Below are 25,711 nucleotides of genomic sequence, written 5' to 3'. Positions count from 1 at the left end.
ACCACCTACGACCTCACAGTCCGAGGGGCCCCGTGCCTCAAAGGTTTATGTATTACTTAAAAGCCGTGAACTTGGCGAAAAAATTTTACTTGTCATAAAACAATAAATAGTTTGCATTTTTATGAATAAAAGTTTGACAGTTTCAACTGCTTTTTATTTTATAAAATCTGTCTTCTTGCGCCACCAGAGGGCCTTTAAACAATAGGCAGTGTTAGCGCTGGTCAGTAGTAGTCCAAATTCAAAACAAACGTTTGTTTCTTGAAAATTTGATCACGATTTAAATAAAGTACAGTATTATTTGTCAATTATCCGGATTTTTCCTTATCCAGACTACCTTCATCCCCAATTAGTCCAGATAATCGAGGTTCTGCTGTAATTTAGCCTAGAATGCAAGTTAAACACATAATTAGATATTTTCTGATGTTTTGAGCTTTTTAAGTCATTAAGCTATGAAACTATGAATTAATTTAGGTCTTTATAATAATACAGAAGAGTCTGTCAATTTCTGACAAATGTAAATTAATTTAATAAAGAATATTAATTAATTTGAAGTATTATGGATTGTGTCAATCTATTAATTGTTGACTTTTTTAATGTGTAATTAACTTTTAATTTGAAGTTTTAAAAATATAATTATTAAGAAAAATATTTCACATGTATTTCCTAAAATTCATTACATTTCCTTGTTGCTAAAAATCAAACAATGAAAAATTCAGGCTATAATGATTGAACAGTGACAATTAATAGAAAAATTTATGCACTATTTAGAATTCAAATATAATTGTAAAATATTTTTTTTGTATTTTGAACCTTGTTTGGCATTCCAATATTTTTTGTTCTATTTTCAGTTAGCTTTTGTAAAGTGTTCAATAGTCATATATGTAATTTAATTAGTTTTAAATCCATTACATTCTCCAAGTCCAAACAAAGTATTTGTTGTGTGTAAAAATCTTAAACATAGTACGTATTATTTTATCACTTGTGTTTTTTTGTTATAATTTAAATTTTTCATTGTCAGAGTTGTATGTAAATAGCAAGAAACTAATAGGAAGTATTTTCAAAAATTTTCCTTGATAAGTAAAAATACTTTTTGACTTATACATGGAACAAGAATTTAATTTATGATTCATGTTAGGAAACTTTATTCCTTTAGACCAACTTTTACTGCTCAAGCATATTCAATAAAAGAGTTTATTTGAAATGTTAACATAAAGTTAAAATTCTTAGTTAGCCTACTAATAAAAAATTGTATAAAATGTCATACAAGTTCAGTGAAATTATTTATTGGATGATGATAGTTTTGTAGTTAGGCAGCACTTTTGAAATTTCATCTTTGAAGTGAATATAAGATATTATATGAGGAAAGGACTTATAGACACACAAATTGATTACTGATTTTAAAAAGGAGACATTACTTTTGCACTTACAGCATGTCTTTTTTAAAAAATGTATAGTAGAAAAAATGCAAGATAATTTTTATATTTTACATATTAAAATTCATTTCCAGATTAATTACAGATTAGAGAAATTAGGACATTTTATGACTTTAATTTTTGATTTAAGTGTTGTCTTTAACTGAATGAATGATTGCCTAATAAATGAAGTGCATTTTAAAATAGTCTTTGTGATCCTTTGTTGATCAATTTTAGATGTAATCCAATAAACTTGAGGTTATTTTATGGCTTAGATATAATGTTTATTTTTAAGTTATGTTCTTGAGAATAAATGTAGATCTTAAATATTAATTATGTAACAAAGTCTCATTTACTCAGTTTAACAAAGACCATTATCAGATAAAATTGTGCTTTACTGAAAACAATGCTGGAATCAAAATACACTATAGGGATGTGAAAAAGTCAGATCTTTTGTTTATGTGAATGTATTTATATATATTGCTCGTAAAGTTTATCAACAAAGCAGCCAGAAAACAGAGACAACAGAACTACTGAGATGCAGCATTAATGAGCTATTTTTTATTATGACATCATCACAATGCCAGGCTGCAATTTTTGTCACAATGTTCTCAATGTTAGTGATGTCTTGCCCCTGTACATCATACTTTTTCTGTTAACAATAGAGTCATGCAACAAAAATTTCTCATGAATTAGATATATCTATCTAACTCCATTCAGGAAAAAAGTTTTAAATTGAAATAATATGACTTCCAGTTCAAACTTGAAGTTCTTATATAGTTAATTGGGGCCTTCTACCACTAAGCTTTCCATCTGGTCTTGAGTTTCATTTATTGCACTCTATTTTTGAGATTAAGGAAGGACAGACTGACAGAGAGAAAGACAAATACCAGTGGGAATTTTTAGGTCTACAATTTTTGAAAATTGCAGCCCAATTATCTTAGAAACTTGTATTCCAGTTAACCCTTCGGTAAATCAATGCAGGTTTATACCAGATGTATGAAAGGTAATTTCTGGTCTCTCTTGTTTCAATCATCATGCCTCTCAATGTGCATATATCACATTTTTATTTGTGAAGATTAATTTTTGCTTGTGGTCATATTCTTCAATAAAGATCTGTCTTTATTGAAGAATATGACCACAAGACATGGACACACACTTTCAAAACTACAGGATCAACTATCTTTATTTCTTTGTTCCTGCCTGAGTTAGCAGGAACTTACATATTGTTATTATTAAGTTAATTAAATCCATATGTACAGAACAAAATCACTAGAACACCCAACCAATATAAAACAAATACATGTTACATACAGTATATATAATGTAAATGTAATTTTTTTTAATAAGAAATTTACAATTAGTCAAATCACCTGTTATATCTTGATGAATCTGTAGTCAAATTTTAATACATAAATTTTTAAAATTCATTTTTATATTACAATAATTACATTTTTTGCAGTTTAAATTTTTTTTATATTATTTATTTATACCACTATTGAATAATTAATTTATTATTATTTCATTTTATTTATATCTTTAACATAAAAGTTTTAAAATATTATTGAAACTGTTAATAATGTTTCTCTCTAGCTAAACAGAATTCAGAAGGAAAAAAGAGACAAGAAGCTAAATATGGTAAGTTATTATTTTTCTTAAATTAAAATTTAATAGAATAACAGATATGAAATGTCAGAATATAAAAGGTCTTTTTTATAGAAAGAACGATTAATATTTTCACTTACTTTTATTTTTATCTTAAGTATTTTTGAATTTAACATAATTGTTATAAAAACTTAAAATTTGTATTGTTCTAAGGAAATTAAATTCATTTTGAATGATGTGAGTGTTAACAAATTAATCAGCATATAAGTTTTGGTTGTAAAACACATTTTTGCTTCCAAAGGCAAGAAGCACTGAACAACAACAGCAATTTTACCATCATATACTTCTGGTGTGCAAATTTAGTTACACTATTTACTTCTAAGTTACAGTACTTATTATTATTAAAATACAGGCTATCTTCACCTTGCCTTATTACCCCATTTTATCTTGACCTATCGTCTCCTAAATATAATGTTATGATGCTGAATACAGTAGAGCATCGATTATCCGACCCCCGATTAACGGACTTATCGGTTAACCGACCGCATTCTAGTCGGAAAATTCAAATGTCCGCTAGTGTTGTGGCGCTACAATATTTGGTTATGTCTTGGCTACTTTAATATTATTTTTGTTAAATTTTTGCATGTTTTAGCTGGCAGCACTGGCTCGACCATGAAAGGGAGGCTAGTATTTAAACCAGGCCTAATACATTATACTAATAATGTATTTTTTCATACTTTTCGGTTATCCGACCTTTCAGTTATCCGACCAACCCCAGTCCCCAATTAAGTCAGATAATCGATGCTCTACTGTAATTTTAAAAATTTTGAGAAAAATACACCAGATTGGAAGTTATTGCTTGCTTCCAGCTTTTAGCATTTTTAAATTTGTCTGAATTGACCATTAAGGTAATTATCAAATCACTGTCTGAACTAATATAATTGATGGAGAAAAAACACTATTTTTTTACTCAAGCTGAAATATTTTCCATAACTATACAATGATATTAAAGACAAAATTTGGGGACAAAGAAAGAAATAAATTATAACATTAAGATGATACTCAGTGTTAATCATAATATTGGGTAGATCACTGATAGTACAAAGATGCATTCATTGCATATATATTAGATTTTTCCCCAAAAAATTTTTTCTAATTATTTATAAATAGACATAGTTAATTTATAATTCAATCATATAGGTTTAATATCATATTAAAATATCAAAAATTTATCACTGCTTCACAAAACCTCACTTTCAATAATGCTATTAATTTCATACTAACATCTTTAAATGCAATATATTTTTAATTATACTTTAACATTTTTGGTTGTTTTGAACAACCTTCTTCAAAGAAGAAAAATACATTTTAAATATATTAATAGAACAATTTCATCAGTATAGAACTTATTCAAATTAAAACATTAAAGTTTAATTAAAAGTATATTGCATTTAAAGGTATCAGTGTGAAATTATTAGTAATTAATTTATCATTAACTGTACACAAAAGTATTTTAAATTTTACTATAATTAAAACTTTTTTAAATACATAGGACTTTTTGGTTTCTGTTTTAAAGAGCTAATTTAAATTATTAATATAAGTGCTTAATGGTATCTAATTTGTAAGCATAAGCATTTATTTCTTTTGCTAAATTCTGAATTATGATGTCAGACCCATTGTCAGAATATGTCCTATTCCTGTAAAAATTAAATTAATTTTATTATTTCTATTATAGAATAATTTTATTAAAATTCAAATAAACATGTGTTTTAATTTTAGGTTCAGAAGAAAGGATAAATAAATCAAAACCATCTGCTATAATAATGAAATTACAAGGTGGAAAGTAAGTATTGTAATTTTGTATTTTAATATATTTCATATTATGATGATTTAATACAGGGATGGGCAACTTTTTTCTATGTAAAGGCCACATTTCAAAACTTTTGAACTGATGCAGGCTGCACACAAGAAAAGAGGGGGAAAATGTCAGTAAATCACAATTCTTTATTCATATATAATTATAAATTAGCATAGATATACTTTATATAGCTTCTAGCACTGATCTAAACGTAATACGTTGGAAATATTTGGTTAAATATTAGTCACTGCTAGTTTTAAATTAATTTCAATGTGTCTGTTAGCCAGTTTCTTGTTTTAATTTTTACTAAATTCATTGCGAAAAACTATTCACAAACATAAGTTGTAGAAAATAACATTTGAATTTTTGTTGAATACTTCCTTAAGCTGGGAAATTGATATATTTGTGCCACGCGGGCCACAAAAAATATTACTGCTAGCCGCAGGTTGCCTATCCCTGATTTAATAAATAGTGATTATTCACTTTCAAAGTAAAATATGTAATTTTAAAAAATACAATTTACTCTGTTTTCTATTTAAAAAAAAACTTTAGTACTTGGTAAAGATAAGTGAAATAGTATTGTTACAATTGCTGAATCTATAATTTTATTAAATTCTTTCAATATTAAAAATTAGCTGACAGTGTAATCAAATTAACTTGTTTATGTTTTATGTGACAATTGATCATGTAATTAACATACGAATTAATAAGTTAACTGTTATATGTATTAATATACTAAATAAAGATGATATAATAATCAAAAATATTCTTTAACATATCTTAATATCAGATCTGAGACAAAATTAAAAATTTTGTCAGGAAGGCTAATATTAAATAATTACAATTTTTAATAATTTTTTGATAATACTTTTAGTATTATGCATGTATTATTGTAAATAGCATTTTTTTACAGATAATTTATTAATTTTTTACAAATTTGAATTTAAAAATAATAATAATTTTAAACTTTTTTAAATCTGTAAATACAGTAAAAATATATTCTGAAAACTTTTTATTTAAATTAGACGGGTTCAACAATTAGATACTGGATTACAATCAAAATTGCTAGATGATGATGATGATGATTCAGGTATGTATTTGAAAATTCTCACAATAATTATTTTTATATGATAAATAATTAAATTTTCTCTATTAAATTCTTCATATTCTTTTATTTTTTAAAATTGAGTCAATAAAATTTCATGTAGAAAATACAATTTAATATTTTTAAAAGTTATACATTTGAAACTCAATAATTTCAAAAATTCTCTTTTCAACTAATTCTGAAAAATATAAATACACCATTTTTTTCCCTCGCAAAATGTAGCATAAAAAATATAGTATATTCTATGACAATATTTATATTTAATTATGTTAATATATATATTTATTCAAAATATTTTAAATTAAATTTTAGAGAAAATTTAACTTTTATATGTAATTTTTTTTAATATTTCATATCATGTAAATATAGAAACATATTTTAACTTCAGTTTTTATTTAACCTTTAAGTAGTTATATTACTTCTGCAATTTTGAAATTTGTGCAACATTTCTAATATGCCTGAGCAAAATTCTAGTCTAAAAATTGGATCGATTGCGCAGCTCCGGAAGCAGCTCACTTGATACGCCAGGTTGTTCTACCTATTAGCAAAGGCATTCGAAGTGGACTGGACTGATTTGTGCTGTAATAGGAGTGAGGAAATTGAGCCGGAGGGACTTAAGCGTGCTGTCAAGCATGATGCAGGTTGACATTACTAATTGCTCATCGCTTGCCTTAGACTGCGTGCTTAGCATCGGCCATTTTTATTTTAAATTTGTAAATTTGCCGCTACTGATTATCAGAAATTATGATTTTATCTGTTATTTTTATACATTTTTTTCTTTATAACGTTTTCTTTACATTTATTTTCCTGTATTTAGATACGATACAGATTTAAAATAAACAGATCAGGTTTCACTTGCCAATAGATTATCTCAACTTTCACTGATTGTTGTCAGTTCCTTTGTAATTGGAGAGGAATAGATCGTGTGTCAATGTTCAGTGTTAAGTGTTTATTGCTTTTGCGGTAAGCTGAGTAGAGCAAGAGAAGTCAATTCATTTCTATAATAAACCGTCAAGTGTTTATTACCGTTTAAACAAGTGCTCCCCAGTTGTTATTCTTAGTAATTGGAGATGGGTAGATCGTGTGTCAAGGCCAGTAAATGTTTATTACTTTCACCACCCACTCCTCACCCTTAATGACAAAGTGCAAAGAGTCATATTACTCTATAAACAAAAACTCCCTTCCTTGTTGGAGGTGGGTCAGATGTCAAGATTACTGTTTAATTGTATTGAACAGACTGTTGTCCTTGATATTTAAGAATCAGTTTTGTCAGAACTGTTTACTTTTAATACCTTTCTTATAATTTATTTCTGATTTGTTTATAAAATTGTTTTTATCATGTTTTAAATCGATTTGTTTTAAATTATACTTGTATAAAGTTTATGAATTAAAATTGCAACGAACATTTCATTGTTTCAAAAAATATTTATTGATTATACAGTTCAAGTTTGCAAAAATGTTTTCATATCTCTACATCTTCGCTATTATATATATATATTGCCATTTTATAAACAGATCTTATTGTATTTAATTTTTTTTATTACGTTGTATTTGTATTCATATTATATTCGAATTGAATATAATATGAATAACATTTGAATAACATGAATAACTTTTATATTTTGTAAATATGCACATATCATATTATATGTCATTTGTTTAATTCTGTAATTATGTAAAACTACTTTTATATCATTAAATTTTTTTTCCTTTTATGTTTTGTCATGTTTAATGTTTTTAATTATTTTTTAAAGCTAATATGACTTAATCTGTGAATGGCAGCTTCCCACACATCACAAGATTTCTACGGGAAAGCCATTATTGCAGGCGTAAAGTTGCCTCTGTAAAGTTGTTTATCCAGTGGGAAAGTGCCATTCAGGAGTTATGTGCATTCAAGGGCTCATAATGCACATTTACCATAATGTGTTGCATTTATCAGAAAATTTGAAGTAAAAACCTGCAGTAATTATAAGGAGACATACATAGTAATTAATGACAGATTTTTCTCTATATTATTTGTGTTTGTTACCCTGAAATTAAATTCAATTGTCGAGGGAAGCGACAGTATATAAAGCCTTTGCTGAAGTGCTGGATTAATCATATCAACATGCCTACGCCACTGGCAAAAGAAATTCGTCAATTAATCATGAAACATTGGGAGGATGGAAAAACAATTAATGAGATCGCAGAGATTGGTGTCGAGGATCTTAAAACTGAATCGGGAGACTGTTTCTGTGTCCCCCGGACAATCGTCTGGCTGACCGCGCCTGATGACTCCTGCTCAGGACGAGCAACTCGGCGGAAAGCCATGCGAGTCCATTCGCTACCACCTCAAAGCACAGATCAGCATTGGGTCTACACGTATCTGTAGACACTGTGGAGCGAAGGTATGTAACATTTGTAGTATCATATTTCAACCTTGCAACGAAATATATTTCTATCAATATGATGAACCGCCAGACATTTTCATTAACGTGCTCTTGTGTATACAGAAATATAGGAAGCAGGATAATACATATTTTTATTTTATTCATAGGTTGCAAGAGGCCAACCTGTTCGGGCACAGGGCAGCCCAAAAAGAAACCCTCATGATTGCAAACCAGATGGACAAGGTGGGCTTTGCCAAATCATATCAGCATTGGAACGCCCTGGACTGGGAAAACGTGATCTTTTCTGATGAAAAGATTTTTTTGTTCTACAAACAGTGGACCCAGCTGGGTGCATCACCCACCATCTACAAGGTATAACCCTGAATGTGTGTGGCACACCCAAACAAAAGGGCGTTTTTCGATAGGTGAGTGTTTTAATGTTGTGTTTTTGTATATTTATGTCATTTAACTCTTTGAACATGACAACTTTTCTGCTTGTTCATTTTATAAATTACTACTTTATTGACTTTTTCTGTTTACAGGTGTATGGGGATGGATGACCTCTTCTGGTCCCGGGGAGTTGGTCCGGATAGACTGTCATCTCACCTCTGTGCATTACATCGAGATCCTCGAGCAAGTGTTGTTGCCGACGGTGAGGGATGTCTATGGCAAAGAATGTTTTCTCTTTCTGCATGACCACTCCCTGGTGCACACAGTAAGAATTGTTCAAAGATGGATAGAACAACATTCACATGTCGTGGATACAGGATGGCTGGGGAGAGGGGCGGACCTCAACCCAATCGAACATGTTTGGTCTGCACTCTGCCATGACCCCATTCAGACAACCAATTCCAATGAACTTTGGGAGATTGTCAGAGTTCATTGGAAGATGCTTTGCAAGGGCATACTTTGCCATGATCTTGTGACAAGTATGTCTAAGCAAGTGAATGAGGTCATGGAAAGAGTAGGATTGTGGTTGAGATTCTAAACTTCTCCCTTCCATCTGTGTTTTGTTTCCACACCATTTTTTTGTTTACGTTAACAGATGTTAATGCTGGTTGTTCTGTTTTGTTGTTCTGTTAACGAGTTATCCATATTGTGATTAATTGCTATGTTCTGTTAACGAGTTGTTTGTAACTTGAGTTAATAAATGTATTTACTTATTTCTAATCTGTGTGTTTTGCAAACAAGTCATAAAATCGTTGCACAATTAAATGTTATAATAGTTATTATAACTGTTACTTGACATTAATGTGTATTGCTGGCAGATTGGTCACTTAGATATATTTGTTATCTCTGATTTGCGATTCTGATATAGGTCAGTAACGATTCACAATGAATACACTTTATGCAGGGTGTGTCACCTTTGCAGTTGAACTTGTTTACTTAGAAAAACCAAATTGGAATCTTAAAGAGTGGGTCTCCGAAGTAACATATTCATTTCAATTTTCTGTCGTTTCTCTCCAATTGATTTCTATCTCCAAGTAATGGGAGACTAGATCAGTTCTAGAGAAACGCCAATTTTCAATATTCATCAATCAAAATGTAAGAATGACTGTTTCATTATCTGGTTTGATATTCGTGAACATTACAAATTGTGTGTTCCTCGAGTCTAATCAGAACCCAGAAGTAGTTGATGGCTATAATGCAATGTATCACTCTTAATTATGCCATGTAAAATATTTATTTTCATTCTATTTCAAAACATCATCAGATTGTTTCCAATAGTTTAATCCCTTCAATAGAAGGCTTCTTTCAAAATCATGCCCAGAAAAATGTTTAGCTTTTGATTATTGAAATAAATATTTATTAGACATTTAAAAAAGTGTGTATATTTATTTTGTTTTTATATGTCGAAAATGGTTCCTGAACTTCAGACAACTTTACGCCTGCAATAATTGCTTTCCCGTAGAAATTTTGTGATGCAAGGAAAGCTGCCATTTGTAGATTAGGTCACATTAGCTTTAAAAAATAATTAAAAACATTAAGCATGACAAAACATAAAAAGAAAAGAAATTTAATGATATAAAATTAGTTTTACATAATTACAGAATTAAACAAATGACATATAATGTGATATGTGCATATTTACAAAATACAAAAGGTCAATTCGAATATAATATGAATATAAATACAATGTAATAAAAAAAATTGAATACAATAAGATCTGTTTATAAAATGGCAATATATATTATTAATACAGATACTCCTCACTTTACGACCTATCTGCTTAACGACCAATCAAGTTTCAGCCTGCAATTCGGGGAATCCCCTTTCTCAGCTTGAGTGTCGGTCAGTGGCGAATGTTGACATGCACACTAAGCATACTATAATAGTCTTTTTATGAATAAATTTGAAATTTGTTGCATAATTTGTATAATTTTACAACGATCCTATATTCCCGACGCAAGCTCCTCGCTTATCGACCGGTTCGCTTAATGACGTAGTCATCGGAATGGAACTCGGTCGTAAAGTGAGGAGTACCTGTATATATATAATAATGAAGATGTAGAGATATGAAAACATTTTTGCAAACTTGAACTGTATAATCAATAAATATTTTTTGAAACAATGAAATGTTCGTTGCAATTTTAATTCATAAACTTTATACAAGTATAATTTAAAACAAATCAATTTAAAACATGATAAAAACAATTTTATAAACAAATCAGAAATAAATTATAAGAAAGGTATTAAAAGTAAACAGTTCTGACAAAACTGATCCTTAAATATCAAGGACAACAGTCTGTTCAATACAATTAAACAGTAATCTTGACATTTGACCCACCTCCAACAAGGAAGGGAGTTGTTATTTATAGCGTAATATGACTCTTTGCACCTTGTCATTAAGGGTGGGGAGTGGGTGGCAGCTCACATGACACCCTGTTGCAAAAGTAATAAACGTTTACTGGTCTTGACACACAATCCTACCCCTCTCCAATTACTAAGAATAACAACTGGGGAGCATTTGTTTAAACAGTAATAAAACACTTGACGGTTTATTATAGAAATGAATTGACTTCTCCTGCTCTACTCAGCTTACTGCAAAAGCAATAAACACTTAACACTGGACATTGACACACGATCTATTCCTCTCCAATTACAAAGGAACGGACGACAATCAGTGAAAGTTGAGATAATCTATTGGCAAGTGAAACCTGATTGGTTTATTTTAAAGCTATATCTAATTACAGGAAAATAAATGTAAATAAAACGTTATAAAGAAAGAAAAGTATAAAAATAACAGATAAAATCATAATTTCTGATAATCAGTAGCGGCAAATTTACAATTTTAAAATAAAAACGGCTGACGCTACGCACGCAGTGTTAGGCACATGATGAGCAATTAGTAATGTCAACCTGTATCACACTTGACTGCATGCTTAAATCCCTCCGGCTCAATTTCCTCACTCCTATTACGGCACAAATTGGGCCAGTCCACTTCGAACGCCTTTGCTAACAGGTAGAACAACCTGGCGTATCAAGTGAGCTACTTCCAGAGCTGCGCAATCAATCCACTGTTAGACTAGAATTTTGCTCGGTGGGTATATAAGTCAAATCTTCTAACTATTCTTGAATATCTTAAAAGATATTCTGTCAGAATTATTATATTTTTACAATATAAAAATAAACATATATCAACATCTGAAATGCCCATTGCTTAAACCCATCAAGAAAACTTTAAAAAAAGAATTCAGTCTACTCTTAAGATATCCTGATGGATCTTTATTCAGTATGTAGCCATTGTAGTCATTTATATGTATTGATTTAAAACTGTACATGCTAGGTTTTACATTTTTTATAAACATTTAATGTAAAACTATTGCATGATATGGTTGTATCTTGTTATTTCAGTTCTTTACTTTCTTACAGGCTAGCTTTAAAAATTTACCTACACTGAATTTTATTTCAGAAATGTGGACATTTTAGGATAATTACACAATTTTTGAAATATTGCTCTTTGTTTATACAAAGTTTTTCCAATATTATTTCAACTCTTCAAAATACTTTTGGAGGTCTTCCTGTGTTACCTTTTGTAAAGTTATCTTTCCAGTTAATCAGTTCTGAAGTTTTGTAGTCACATAAACAAATGAATACAGAGAAAATGTTGGTTAGATAATAAAATGAAATTATTAAATAACAAAGCAAACATTATATTCAAATAATTTAATTAGTTTTGTAAATAACATTACAAAACTAATTAAATTATATAATATAATAAATAAGAATATTATATATTATATTAAATAAGAGTAATTATTATAAAAAAAATAAGAATAGAATAAATATTTAAATTAGCATATACAGGAAATCTTTGTTACTTTGAACTTGGATAGTTTGAAATCTCATTAGTTTGTAACTGTACTTTTTTCCTGGCCTGGAATATAGAGATTTACAAGTTAAGGAATTCAGTTAGTTTGAAATGCAGCTATTTCAAAATTCGAAGTGAAAATTCTGTTTGAACTATGATATGTGTATTGTATTGTATTGTTGGTTTATTGACGTAAAGATTTATTTTACATGCCCTGTACCTGCCAGTGGCACAACCAGGGCGTAGGAAACAATATAATTGGCGCTACAGAATGCTACATTGAAGAGACAACTATGATATGTGTATTTTAACTGGTTTGTTTAGATCAGGCATGTCAAACACGCGGCCCGCCAACACATGGGTTGCGGCCCGCCAAGACTTTTTTAAAAATTTTTAAATATCAAGCTTTGATGCTTGAAGTTGGAAAGTTTGAACTTTTTTGAACTGTATGATTCCTGCCCTTTTTGTGTTTGTTTGTTCCGTATTTTGTCCAACCAATTAAAATTTGTTGACGCTACGAAAGACGGTTGGATAACGGCCGCGGCTTTGAATCTATGAACGATGATTGGCTGGCGAACATCGTATGAGAGCGGACGTCGTGGAAGACTGCTACGCGCTTATTGGTCCATCAGCGATTGCTACAATCCTTATAAAAGGAAAGGTTTTGGTGCAAAAGTCAAGTTTTTACTGGAACTTCAAGGCGGATGTTTGTGTACTCTACCGTAAGGTGTTTCGTCTACTATTGCTGTGACGAGTGACGGGAGGAGTGTTCCTGTAACTGTATCCGAAGTATACGTTGCAAGGTGTCTTTTCAACGGATCTGTTCAGGAATAGTGACTTTTGGAACTTTGACTGTTTGTGTGAATCTACTTTGTTAACGTCATAATTTTTGTGATTTGTAAATCTCGTAAACCTTGTAAGTTCATGTAACGTCAAATAGTTGTCATAAACGTTTTGTTTAATTTGAAAAGAGGTATTTCAAATTTGACTAACTTCAAGAACAATGAGTAAGAAAAGGTCAATTGAAGAGGAACATCGTAATTTTCAAGAAAAATGGGAATTGCAATATTTTTGTGTCCAAAACAAGAATAAAATATTATGCTTGATATGTAAAAACTCTATTTCAGTTCCTAAGGAATATAATCTTAAAAGGCACTATGACAGAAATCATAAAAGAAACTATGACCAATACGTTGCAAAACTTCGTGAAGACAAATTGTCGGAATTGAAATCACTCCTTCAAAAACAACAAAGTGTATTCACTAAATCTGTTGAAGACAATACAGCTGCTGTAAAAGTTAGTTATATATTATCACATTCAATCGCAAGCAGATCGAAACCATTTACCGAAGGGGAATTTATTAGTGAATGCTTAATTAAAGCGGCGAAAGTATTATGTCCAGCACAAAAAAAAAAAAAAAAAAAAAATTTAAAAGTGTAAGTTTAAGTCGAAATACTGTAGCTAGCAGAGTTGATGAAATAGCCGATAATTTGAGAAATCAGCACAATTCAACAATATCAACATTTCAAGCCTACTCTATTGCAATTGATGAAAGTACAGATATTCGAAATATCGCTCAGCTGGCCGTTTTTATTCGCGGATGCGATGTTAATTTAAAAATAAGTGAAGAACTTTTGGAAATCATTCCTATGCATAATACAACCACTGGAGCTGATATTTTTGATGCACTTATGAGAAGTTTTGAAGAAGTATAAGTTACCATTGGAAAAGTTGGTTTGTCTCGCAACTGATGGTGCACCTACCATGACCGGTATTACTAAAGGAGTTGTTGCAAGATTAAAAGAAACATGCAAACAGCATGGTAATAATAATTTTGAACATTTTCATTGTATTATTCACCAGCAAGTACTGTGCTCCAAAGTTTTAAATATTGGACATGTTTTAAAAATAGTCACCAAAATTGTAAATTATATTCGAGCACGTGGACTTAATAATCGTCAATTTGCTTCATTTCTGGAAGATATTGAATGTGAATACACTGATCTACCATATTATATCGGAAGTTTGTTGGCTTTCGAGTCATAAAGTGCTAAAACGATTCTTCACATTGCTGGACGAAATCATAATTTTCTTGGAAACAAAAAATTATGAATGCGCTGAATTAAAAGATGGACAATGGATAAAGGACCTGGCTTTCTCAGTTGATATTACGAGTCATCTTAATCAACTTAATCTTAAGCTTTGAGGCAAAAATCATGTTGTTACAATGCTATTTGATAATATTAATGCTTTCAAACAAAAATTATCACTTTGGCTAAAACAAATAGAAAAAGAAAACTTGTTTCACTTTGAAAGCTGTCAATATCTATTGCTTAAATCACCTAAATTAAAATTTACAGAATATGCTCACCAAATTAAATTGTTAGAAACTGAATTCGATCAAAGATTTTCTGATTTTAAAAGCTGTGAATTACAATTTTGTTTTTTTACTTTGTCTCTATCTATCAATATTGAAACTGATGAAAACTTACAAATGGAATTAATTCAAATCCAATGTGATAATTTGCTGAAGCAAAAATATATGGATGTTGGAATTCCAGATTTTTATACATATTTATCTGTAGATCGGTTTCCTAAAATGTTATCGTTTGTTACCCGTACACTGGCTATGTTCGGAAGCACTTATTTATGCGAGCAACTATTTTCTTTAATGAAAAATAACAAAAATTCAGAAAGGTTGAGGTTAACCGATCAACGTTTATCATCAATTTTAAAAATTGCATCGGCTCAATATATTCAACCAAATTTTGATGACTCGCTTTGTGAAAAACATTGTCAAATATCTTCTAAAAAGTAATATTAAACTGTGATTTTGTTTATTTTTTATTATAACTTTTATTTTTGTTTTTTATAAAAAATATAAAATATTTACAGTTTAAGTTTAAAAAATAATATGAAATATAAAATGTCTATGTACGTATAATATACAATACATTGAGTCTAATAAATACATAATATAATCATTCTAAAAACCGTATTTTATTAATTTTTTGAACATTGAAAACATGCGGCCCCCGACTTATACAAAATAGATCATGTGGTTCGCAATATCATATGAGTTTGACATGCCTGGTTTAGATCAAAGTGCCTCCATGCTATACAGGAACAATAGACCAAGAATAACTCTAATCTGATCAATATGACTGCTTTTACAATAACATTTTTGGGTCTCACCTTACCCATGGACTACCTTTTTTTCTCTTATATCATGAAGAAAAATACAGCTGGGCCATATTCAGTAACACAGAATTCTTGCTAAGTCTAGTTATGCTGTGATGTTGAACTCGTTTCTAACTACTGCTTGACTCCTCCCACTGCTAGAATTCTAGCTAGTTCAGTCAGCTTCTTTTATCTATCCTAACTTCCACTAGCGATGTCATCATTTTTGTCTTGTTGTACAATTTACAAGATGGCTGCTCGTGTTATACTAAACATATTTTATTATAACAATCACAAAGTTATTCTCTCATTCTAAATCATTAACTCATTTTAAAATGACTTTGAAATGTAAAATTATCACACATCAGTATAACAGATTCCGAAAACATTTTAACAGAAGACAACAATCCATTTCATTGATTACAATTAATAATTGCTTCATTAATTTTATCACGATCTGATGCAGCTTTCATTGAATAATTGTATTGGTTACTTCAACCTTTTCGACCAGTTCGTTTGTGACAATCGTTGCAAACATAATTTTAACTTAATCCACCATTTTGCCAAGTTGTCTAACTAAGAATAATTGTTCGATGATGCTCAGAGCATTCTTAGCTCTGCCCACTAACCCACTCAGAATTCTAACTTAGATGTTCTGCGTTACTGAACACGGCCCTAGTTAATAAAATATGGCTGGATTTCGGGATTACAAATTGGGCTGAAGTAGCAGACTGAGATATTTTTAGGGCTTTAGGCTACTATATTTGGGTGACTACTTTTTAAGCTACTTTAAAAATAATTTGGGCTACATTTCAAGGAATTCTGCTTTACTTTTTATAAAACCTGTCTGACAACTCGTGAGGTTCTCACTGGACATATGCTGTTTCACCTGCGGTTTATTTACATTATTATTATTATTATTATTAATTAACAAAAATAGCATTCTATATATGTAGCCATGTTCCATTTGCTTAATAAATAGCATTAGTTACCTGACAGTATTTGACATATTGTACAGAAGTATGTAAATTTCATGTAATTCAAAACTCAGTAATTTGAAATTGCGATTATTTTGTCTCTTGAATTTTGAACTAACGAGGATTTTCTGTAGTATTTTTTGAAAATATTTAAATAAATTAGAAAGTAAAAATAATTTTTAAAAGTAATATTAAATATAATTTTCAAGTAACTTTTTAATATATTTTTAAGCTATATATGCACATTCAAATTTATATAAACTATCTATTTTTGCTAGGAATTAGACCAAACTTCAAATTAAAGAGAGAGAGAGAATTAATGAGGGCAATAAAATTTTTAGAAAAATTTATGAGCCGTGGAAGAGAGTGAGGAAGTCGGACTACTCTTTCCGGCAACAGGTCGCTGACCTACTCACTTGTTAAGGATGGCCTTTATGATTTCGTTATGCGTTACACGAGTGGAGAGGAGGTGAGATGGGGTCGACGATAAGGTGTGGTCGACAGTCAAGTAGAGACACCATTTTTACCAACAAAACAAAGATTTATTAAAGTAAAAATTTAAGCTACAATTCTAACTCTCGGTTATGCGTAGGGGGAGCTCGAGAGAGTGTTTACATAGATCATTTCATACCTCTTTTCAAGTTTCGTAGACGTCGGAATATCACTAAGTCAAATGTATATAATCCAAAAGGTGTTAGGTCAACTGGTCCAATTAGGCACTAGGTCAAATTTGTCATGACTGTGTAGAACAAATAATTAGCGGTTCGACCACAACATGCTTGCTTGTCGGATTGAAAGAGGCTCTTCTGAGGTGGGGGAAAGGACACAGTTTTTATAGATTTGCCGTGGGAACTAAGTCACGAGATCGCCGTCGGGCAGAAGAAAATGATGAATTCGGATGTTGAGTGTACAATTTACGATGTTACAAATTATAAAATTTCCCACGAATTCTGTTGTTTGCTTTCAAAAATTTAATTTAGTTTTTGTTTAGTTTTCCAAATTAATTCAGAACACTAGATAAAGTCTTAAATTTCACAAATTTGTTGTTATAGATAGAAGTTAATCTTAATTTGTAGTAGTGAAAAGACATTTATCCAAAAGGGAAATTATGGGAAGTTAGAGATTAAACCCTGTTAATTATTTGTTATATATAAAGTGCACGGTATTCTGTAAATTTAAAAATTTTATAAATTCTTGTTCTGTTGTCATTTGAATTTTTATAATTCTATTTTTTTGGTTATCAAGTTAGAATCATCATATTGATGTATTTGCACACTAGCATTTAATTTTCATGTAGTTACTCTAACATGATTTTTTATTGACTGAGGTAACCCAAAGAAATATATAAATACTAATTTTTTAAACCCTGGTTAGATCATTATTAAATTATTATCTACTCATGATATAACAAATTATGTGAATGGAAATAAATCAACATAATTTTGATTGCATTTTGAAGTTGTGATTATCTTTAGCATTAAAAGCTGTAACTAAAATTTTATTCACTGATAAATTAGAAGTAACAAAGACTATGCTATATGTACTTAAAGGTTAAATAAATTCAATATATCAAAAATTTTGTAATTATATAATTTAAGTATTTAAAATTAAAACAATAATTACAAAACTTGTAAAGTTATAAATCATAAGCAAGATGCAAAAATTAAATTTATATATAAAATTTTTCAAATGTCAGTTATATGTGGAAACATGTTTAGAACACTAAATACATTATGCCATTTTATATTTCATTAAGATATTCTAATCCAGTGGTTTTCCTGAAGTATGAATAGGATGTAGAAAATTTGTAGTGTTCCTTCAGGTAATATTTGCAATTGTTTTCTCACTGTAAACTTTCAGTTTTGAGAAGGATAGGAAGAGTAAACATTAAGTTTACTTTTGGGAAGAATGGGAGAATGAAAAGATTAAGAAATCCCTCTTATAATTCATATTCAAAAAATTACTATATTTACTCATATCTAAGATGCACCTTAATTTCTAAACGTCAACCATTGGAAGTTTTTTAAATAGACAACTTCACAAATTTATGTCAATAGAAATGTTGAGTATTTATTGCAAGTAAGGTAAGTTATATGTCACTGTCTTCTATGATATTGAAATAAGAAACCATTTCACTAGATATGTTAGGCTCTTCTGAATCAATAGTAATATTGTTTTAGTCATGTTTCTGAATATTAGTTTTAGTCATTACATACATTTATTTTTAATCAACTCTAATCAACACTGGATTCTGATGTTTATATCTTCCTGCATTCAATCATACTCAGTGCTAAAGCATTGGAAATGCAACATTTCTTGAAAGAATACTGCACAACTTTTCCTGGATTTTCATACAAGTACATGAGAATGAGCTAAGTTGACATTTTAAATATTTTATTTTATGAATATTGCTCTAATAAAGTCATTAAAATGATGCAATGAAATTAGTGACATAGAGATTAGATGCCTGGCACTAGAGTCAGTAATTGTTCTGTATCACATTGAATTTGAGACACAACCAGTTTTCAAAAATACTAAAACCTTAAATAAGTTCATCTTACATTTGGGTAAATACAGTAGTTACAACTATTCATGATAAATAATTTTTTTGATATTGATGAAACTATATTATCAATTTTAAGATTTTTAAAAATATATATATTGTACTTTAATAAAATTGTCAAAAGTTTTTAAATATAGTAAAATCTACCAAAAATGGATCTACATAAAGAACTTGCTTAAATGGAAATAAAATTTCTAAACAGAATGATTTGCTATGGCTAACATAGAAGCAGAATACTTCTTTTGCATATCAATTACAAAGCATAACATGAGTAAAGCAAAATTTTTCAGCATAAAAGCAGCTAGATTCTACATTGTGATTAATGGTGTAACTTGATTGGGCTTGTATAGAAAGTAACTTACTATGAAAATACATTTTTACTGTTTCTTTTCAACTTTATAGAAAAGTTAACTTGTTCCCTAAGAGTAAAGAATATTTTTTTAAATATGTACAGTTTTTGGGAAAAAGTCATACATGCTAAAAATCTAAAATTAATAGTTACTAAAAATAAAATTTTTTAAATAAAAATTATCAAACAATTATGATGAAATGTTTTAGGACAAAGTATTTTCACTCTCTCCACATCACTAGAGAAAAGAAGCAGCAATCAGTGCCAATGGTAAAATTCTAGAAATTAGCCAAAATTCTGTATTAAGAACAACAAAAATTAATTTTTAAGAACAATTATTCTTATATACAATACTTTTGTAAATAAAATTGAAAAATTTTTTGTTAGTCTAACTTTATAGTTAAAGAATTAAGTGACTAGCAAGTGGTATGTTATAGGGAATAGGACAATTAACACATTCCTTGGGAGTTTGTGCAGATTTTTTTTCTCCTGTTTACTACTAACACATTTTGGTGTTTTCAACTTATATTTGAAACAAAATATATATGCTGAAAGAAAAGCAATTGTAAATGTAAATTAAAATATTTATTCAACTTTTCTCTTTTTCTATATTAATAAAAACATAAAATAGAAACCTGTCAAAATCAACAATATGTACTATACCATCACTTTCCATTTTAGACAGATTTCACTGTATAAATTTATCTGTGTATATTCTAAACATATTTATATATATAAGAATATAATTATGAAGTGAAATTTAGATTGAAGTTTTTAGAATGTCAAATCATTCACTATTTATTAAATTGTGGAAATACATTAATTATTTTAGATGTGTCTTTTAAGTTTCAATTTTTTAAATATTTTTGAAATGAATTTAGTTTTAATTCATTATAATGATGTGATTAATGAATTTATATACTGTACATGCATAAATGAATTTGTAGCAATTTTCTATTTATGATAAATTATTAATTAAAAATATAAGTTTTTAATTTTTTGTAACCTTTACTACTTAATGTTTAAAAATTGTTTGCATCTTGTTTTGGTTTATAATCCTATTATTTTTTATTATAATTTGATATAATAATAGTGATGTCATTTTCTAAATTTATAATAATTAGAAAGAAATATAATCAGTATTCTGTAAATTATAATTAAATTGTTCATCTAATAATTACATTTTAAATTTTTATATAAAAATTTAAAATTCCACATTCATTCAAAAAGAGTAAAAATTTTGGTATCAAAATTCTTATTATCAATAAACAATCAAATTTAATGTTGAATAATTTTTTAAATATTTTTTTCATTAATTGAATTTTAAGCTTAGTTTAAATATATCAGATTCAGTTGGATTTAGATTTTTTTAAAACTATGTAATCAGTTTGTAAATTAAAATTAACAAAATCATTAGTTTTATGTTGGTTGAAATTGTATCAAAACACAATTCAGGTGGAATTCCTAAAAGGTGGTTATCATTATTATGAAACCACCTTGATTTGTTTTGTCTACTCATTTAACTAGATGAACATTCATGGTCATGAACACAGAAATCTGATAGCCTGCTTCTAGTTTCTCCACCAGAGGATCAAGAAGTTAAAACTGCTGTGGAAAAGGTTGCCATAAGTGTTGTAGTGAATGGAGCAAATGCAGAAGAACTAGCTCGTGAATCAAATATCAACAATCCATTATATGGGTAAGTGTATTTTTAATATGATTTTTAGATTTCTTTTTTTCTTTTTGAACATATTTATTGGTTATGGAGTACCTAATTCTTGTAATATACCCCTAAGTATCTATCATGGGGTGCAATAACTTTCTATACAGGATAAAACCTTGAAAAACTACTATGTGAGCCAAAGTCAAGTATCAGCTTTTGCTGAGAAAAAGGGAAGTGTGGGTTGTATATTATTACTATTTAACATTCTTACTATATTGTAAGTGTTTTAAGTTACTTGTCTATTCATAAACTTATAATGCATAATTTATTTTATTATCTGACATATTACCTTTTTGTAAGGAATTCATTCTGTAAATTATTGACAAAGAATTATAATTTTTATTTAAGAAAACTTTTTTAATATTAGTAATTAATGATTATATCTATTTTAGATTTTTCATTTGATATAGTCTTAAACTAAATAATTTATATATATATATATAAATTTGTTATAATCCAAAACAAATGATAAATTTTACAATTTCTGTTCTAAAAATCTAAAAATATTAATAACAAAACATATTTTTATAATATTGCATTGTAATATAATAAAATTATGTTTTTCATAATATAAAATTGTTTTTGCAATGCATTAAATGTTTTACAATGAAAAACAATTAAATTAATTTCTCTTTATGTAAATTTTATTAAATATTAGAAAAAAAAATTCAGTATTATGAAATATATAGATGTCTAGGAACACTATCAGATAAACATGGATAAACCTGTGACAGTAGTGATATAAAAAAAGAAGAAATACTTTAAGAATACACACACTCACACCGATTACATTCACAAATTAAGTCTTTTGTTTTCAGATATAAGATTGTTTTTCTTTACAATATACATTTTTTTCTACTCTCCTCTTCTCTAAGTATAGCTGTAGTTTTGTATCCATTACAGTTCATTATAATCATTGTAACTTATGTTATTGTAAGTTGTAAAATTAATCAATCTTTTCCTTTACAAATGTTTTCTACTTATCACATTACTTTTATTTGAATTAGTTAGTTTTCTTAAAATGATAATTACTGCTTTGAAGTTCAGTTTATGATTACAGTCAACATGAATTGAATTGCATTTATAATAAAAATACATTTTACTGTTTAATGGTAGCAATTTATTTTTTATTTATTGTTACATTCTTTACTGAAAAAAGGAGTTTAAAAAATATAAATATTTATGAATATCATCATTTGTGGGATTTTTAAATATTATGAATGAAATTTAACAAAAACATTTAGCAATGTAGGTTTATTGTATTAAAGTCTTAATATCATTGAAGATTTTATTTTATTTATATGAAAAGAAATCAGCTACCTATAGAATATTTTCTCCAAGAGGGGGAAAACAGATTAATATGCTATAAATTATTTATTGTAATATATCTTACACACATTTAGAGAGAAAGATTTGATATTAATTCATGAAGAGTAAATGTATTGATAAAACGTTTTTATTAACTAGATGATGAGGAATAACAACTATTTATAAAAAATGCTTAAGTAAGCATATTCAAAAACTGTTAACTATTAGAGTTAATACAGTTGTCGTTGTCTTTTACATCTGATGTTAATTAGCTGTTTGTATCGTGCAAGCACTAAGAGGTTCTTTTATCCATGCTCAAAAGTTGGAGCAGTGGGCAGCTGAGTGGTGAAGAATGGGACCTGATATATTTGACCTGGATAGCCTGATTCCCATAGTGGCAGGCTACCTTTATCAACTTGATTGTATATTCTATATCTAAAGCTTACAAGTTACAAAGAAAGATTTCAAAAAATATTTGAACTTCAATTACGTAATTAATTATCTGGAAGCAATTTTAAGAATTTTAACTATAATTTTGAAAGATTTATATTGCAACAATATCTCAATAACAAGCAAAATATTTCTTTTTATCTCAATATTTGATAACAACTTTTGTAAAGAACTTTCTACATAATTACAAATCAAAATATTTATGATGATAGATTTTTTTTATATATATATTTTCTGGTTATTGAATATTTCTTGTTCTGAAAATGAATTACATTCTTTTACACTATTTTATAATTAAGTTATTTGTGTATTATTGTGTATTAACATACTGTTATATTTGGAAATTTTATTAAAGAAAAGTTCAAACTTTAAAAAAAATTCACAAATGAATTTCTTCTTGGAGTAACTGTAAAAGAGCACACACAGTTAGTCCAAGAAGAAATTCATCTGTAAATTTTTTTAAAGTTTATACAAGTTTACTTTATGGTCATACATTCTCTGATTTTATGGACTACAGTCAAACCTGTTTTTATGCGGTCTTTTTTTGTTCAATTTTTTATTTGTGCGATTTTTTTAATGCGATTTTTTTTATTTGTGTGGTATAGTTGGCGACTAGTCTCATGCGTTTTGTCATGTCTCACGTTGACTTATTATAGCTAAATGAACTTATTATAGCATAAATGAACTTATTATACTAATATTATTGCATGAATATGCGAAAAATGAAATAATTTATTTTTTAAGTCAACAAAACACCATCTTATCAAAAATATATAAAACAGACGATAGACAAGACGATGCAGTCAAGTGCTGATGTCTGTTGTCAATAAATTCTACTGCATGTTTTAATTACGTTAATTAAACCTTCAAAGTGCTTTCACATTCCTGGGCCATTAAGATAAGATTCATTTCAAAGTGTAAATTGAAGGTAAATGGTACTGTATTATTTTTTCTATTTAGATATAAAATTTTAGGATTTTTATTTTATGTTTAGACATAGTCCCTGAAAATGAATAAGGGCAAAAACAAAGCGAAGAGGAAGGTAATTTCCTTAGAAACTAAGACTATGATTTTAAAGCGAGTTATTTTCTATGTGAGACTTATTTATGTGGTCCTCATTCACTGCATTAAAATAATATTTTTTTAATTGTGCTGCGAAAACTATTTTTTATAGCCACTTGTGAAGTTTCGTGCAATTTTTTTTTATGCGGTCTCTATCCACCGCATAAAAACAGGTTTGACTGTATATGAAATTAATGAAATTTAGAAGTAAAGTGTAATATTTTGATTATGTAGAAACTGAAGATGGCTGCTTAAAGCAGTTGAAAACGTTTTTACGTAATTAAAAATAGTGCTGAAACGTAAAAAAAGGTTGTTGTTTTATCGGATAGAAATAATTCCAGTAAGCTTTTATTTGTTTATTTTTGTAATATTTTGAGTCATTTAGTTTGCAGACTCTTCAGAATTTTACCAACCAAACAGCTTTTTTTAAATACAAGGGTATAATTTAATTATAGTTGATTAAATTAATTTAAATACATATATATATATATATTGGGTAATTTCGTTTTTTCCATAGAAAAATAAATGCAATATTCTTATAATAAATAAATATTTTATTGAATTATATATTGACCATTTTTGGTCAAATACCTGTTGTCATTGTTTCTGGTAGTAGCATGATTTCACTTTCATAAAAATTTTGATCGTTGTTTACAAAAAACTGATCCAAGTGATTTTTGACATTGTCATTTCAAGTAAATGTCTTACAGTTAAAAAAAATTTGTATAGTCTGGAACAAGTAACAATCTGAGTGTGCCCAATCTGGCGAATATGGTTGGTGTGATAACACATCCCATCTAAGCTATAACAGTTTCTGACGAGTTACCAAACTTGTGTGAAATTTGGCATTATCATGGTAAAACACTACACTTTGTTTGTTGATCAATTCTGGCCTTTTCTGTTTGATGATATTACTCAATTTGTTTACTTGATGGCAGTACACTTTCGAATCAATTGTTAAATTGTCTGGTAAAAGCTCACAAAAAAAATTTCTTTAAAATCCAACTATAGAGAGCATCTCTCGTTAATAACATGTGGAACCCATATATCGAGCTTTGAAACGAAACCAATTTGTTTTAAGTAATAATAAATGGTTCAATTTAACAGATTTAATCTCTTAATGATTTCACATGTTGTTATATGGCAGATCACTTCAATCAGTACCTTTATTTTGTTTTCATTGGCTTCAAATGGCCATCCATAATGTAGTGTATCTTCAATATTAAAATTACAAGAATGCAATTTTGTAAACCAGTTTTGGCACTCTTTCTCTCAACACATTTTCTCAAAACATGTACCACAATTTTTTTTTTTTTTGTTTGAACAGCATTTTTAGTTATAAAAAAGCAAAATATGCCGAAAATGATGCTTTCGATTTTCCATATTTGATGGGTCACCGAAAAAAAAAACAATTGTACAGAATCAAACAAAAATTTT

The 25,711-nt window shown here is 28.5% G+C and overlaps 1 protein-coding gene across 2 annotated transcripts in view; it reads left to right on the top strand.

Annotated features, from left to right (window-relative positions):
- LOC136977290 (SURP and G-patch domain-containing protein 1-like) overlaps window positions 1-25,711 on the top strand; it is a 55,806-nt gene that overhangs the window by 7,792 nt on the left and 22,303 nt on the right. For both annotated transcript variants that reach the window (XM_067272765.1, XM_067272764.1), the window contains exons 3-6: window positions 3,006-3,050; window positions 4,797-4,860; window positions 5,901-5,965; window positions 21,307-21,430. In XM_067272765.1, coding sequence (XP_067128866.1) covers window positions 3,006-3,050; window positions 4,797-4,860; window positions 5,901-5,965; window positions 21,307-21,430 — 298 coding nt within the window. The remainder of the gene's footprint in view (window positions 1-3,005; window positions 3,051-4,796; window positions 4,861-5,900; window positions 5,966-21,306; window positions 21,431-25,711) is intronic.

Source organism: Centruroides vittatus, unplaced genomic scaffold, assembly GCF_030686945.1.
Source record: "Centruroides vittatus isolate TY-2023 unplaced genomic scaffold, ASM3068694v2 contig_453, whole genome shotgun sequence".
Lineage (NCBI taxonomy): Eukaryota > Metazoa > Arthropoda > Arachnida > Scorpiones > Buthidae > Centruroides > Centruroides vittatus.
Note: the sequence above shows the minus strand (reverse complement) of the source record. Positions and strands in the feature narration are given on the sequence as shown.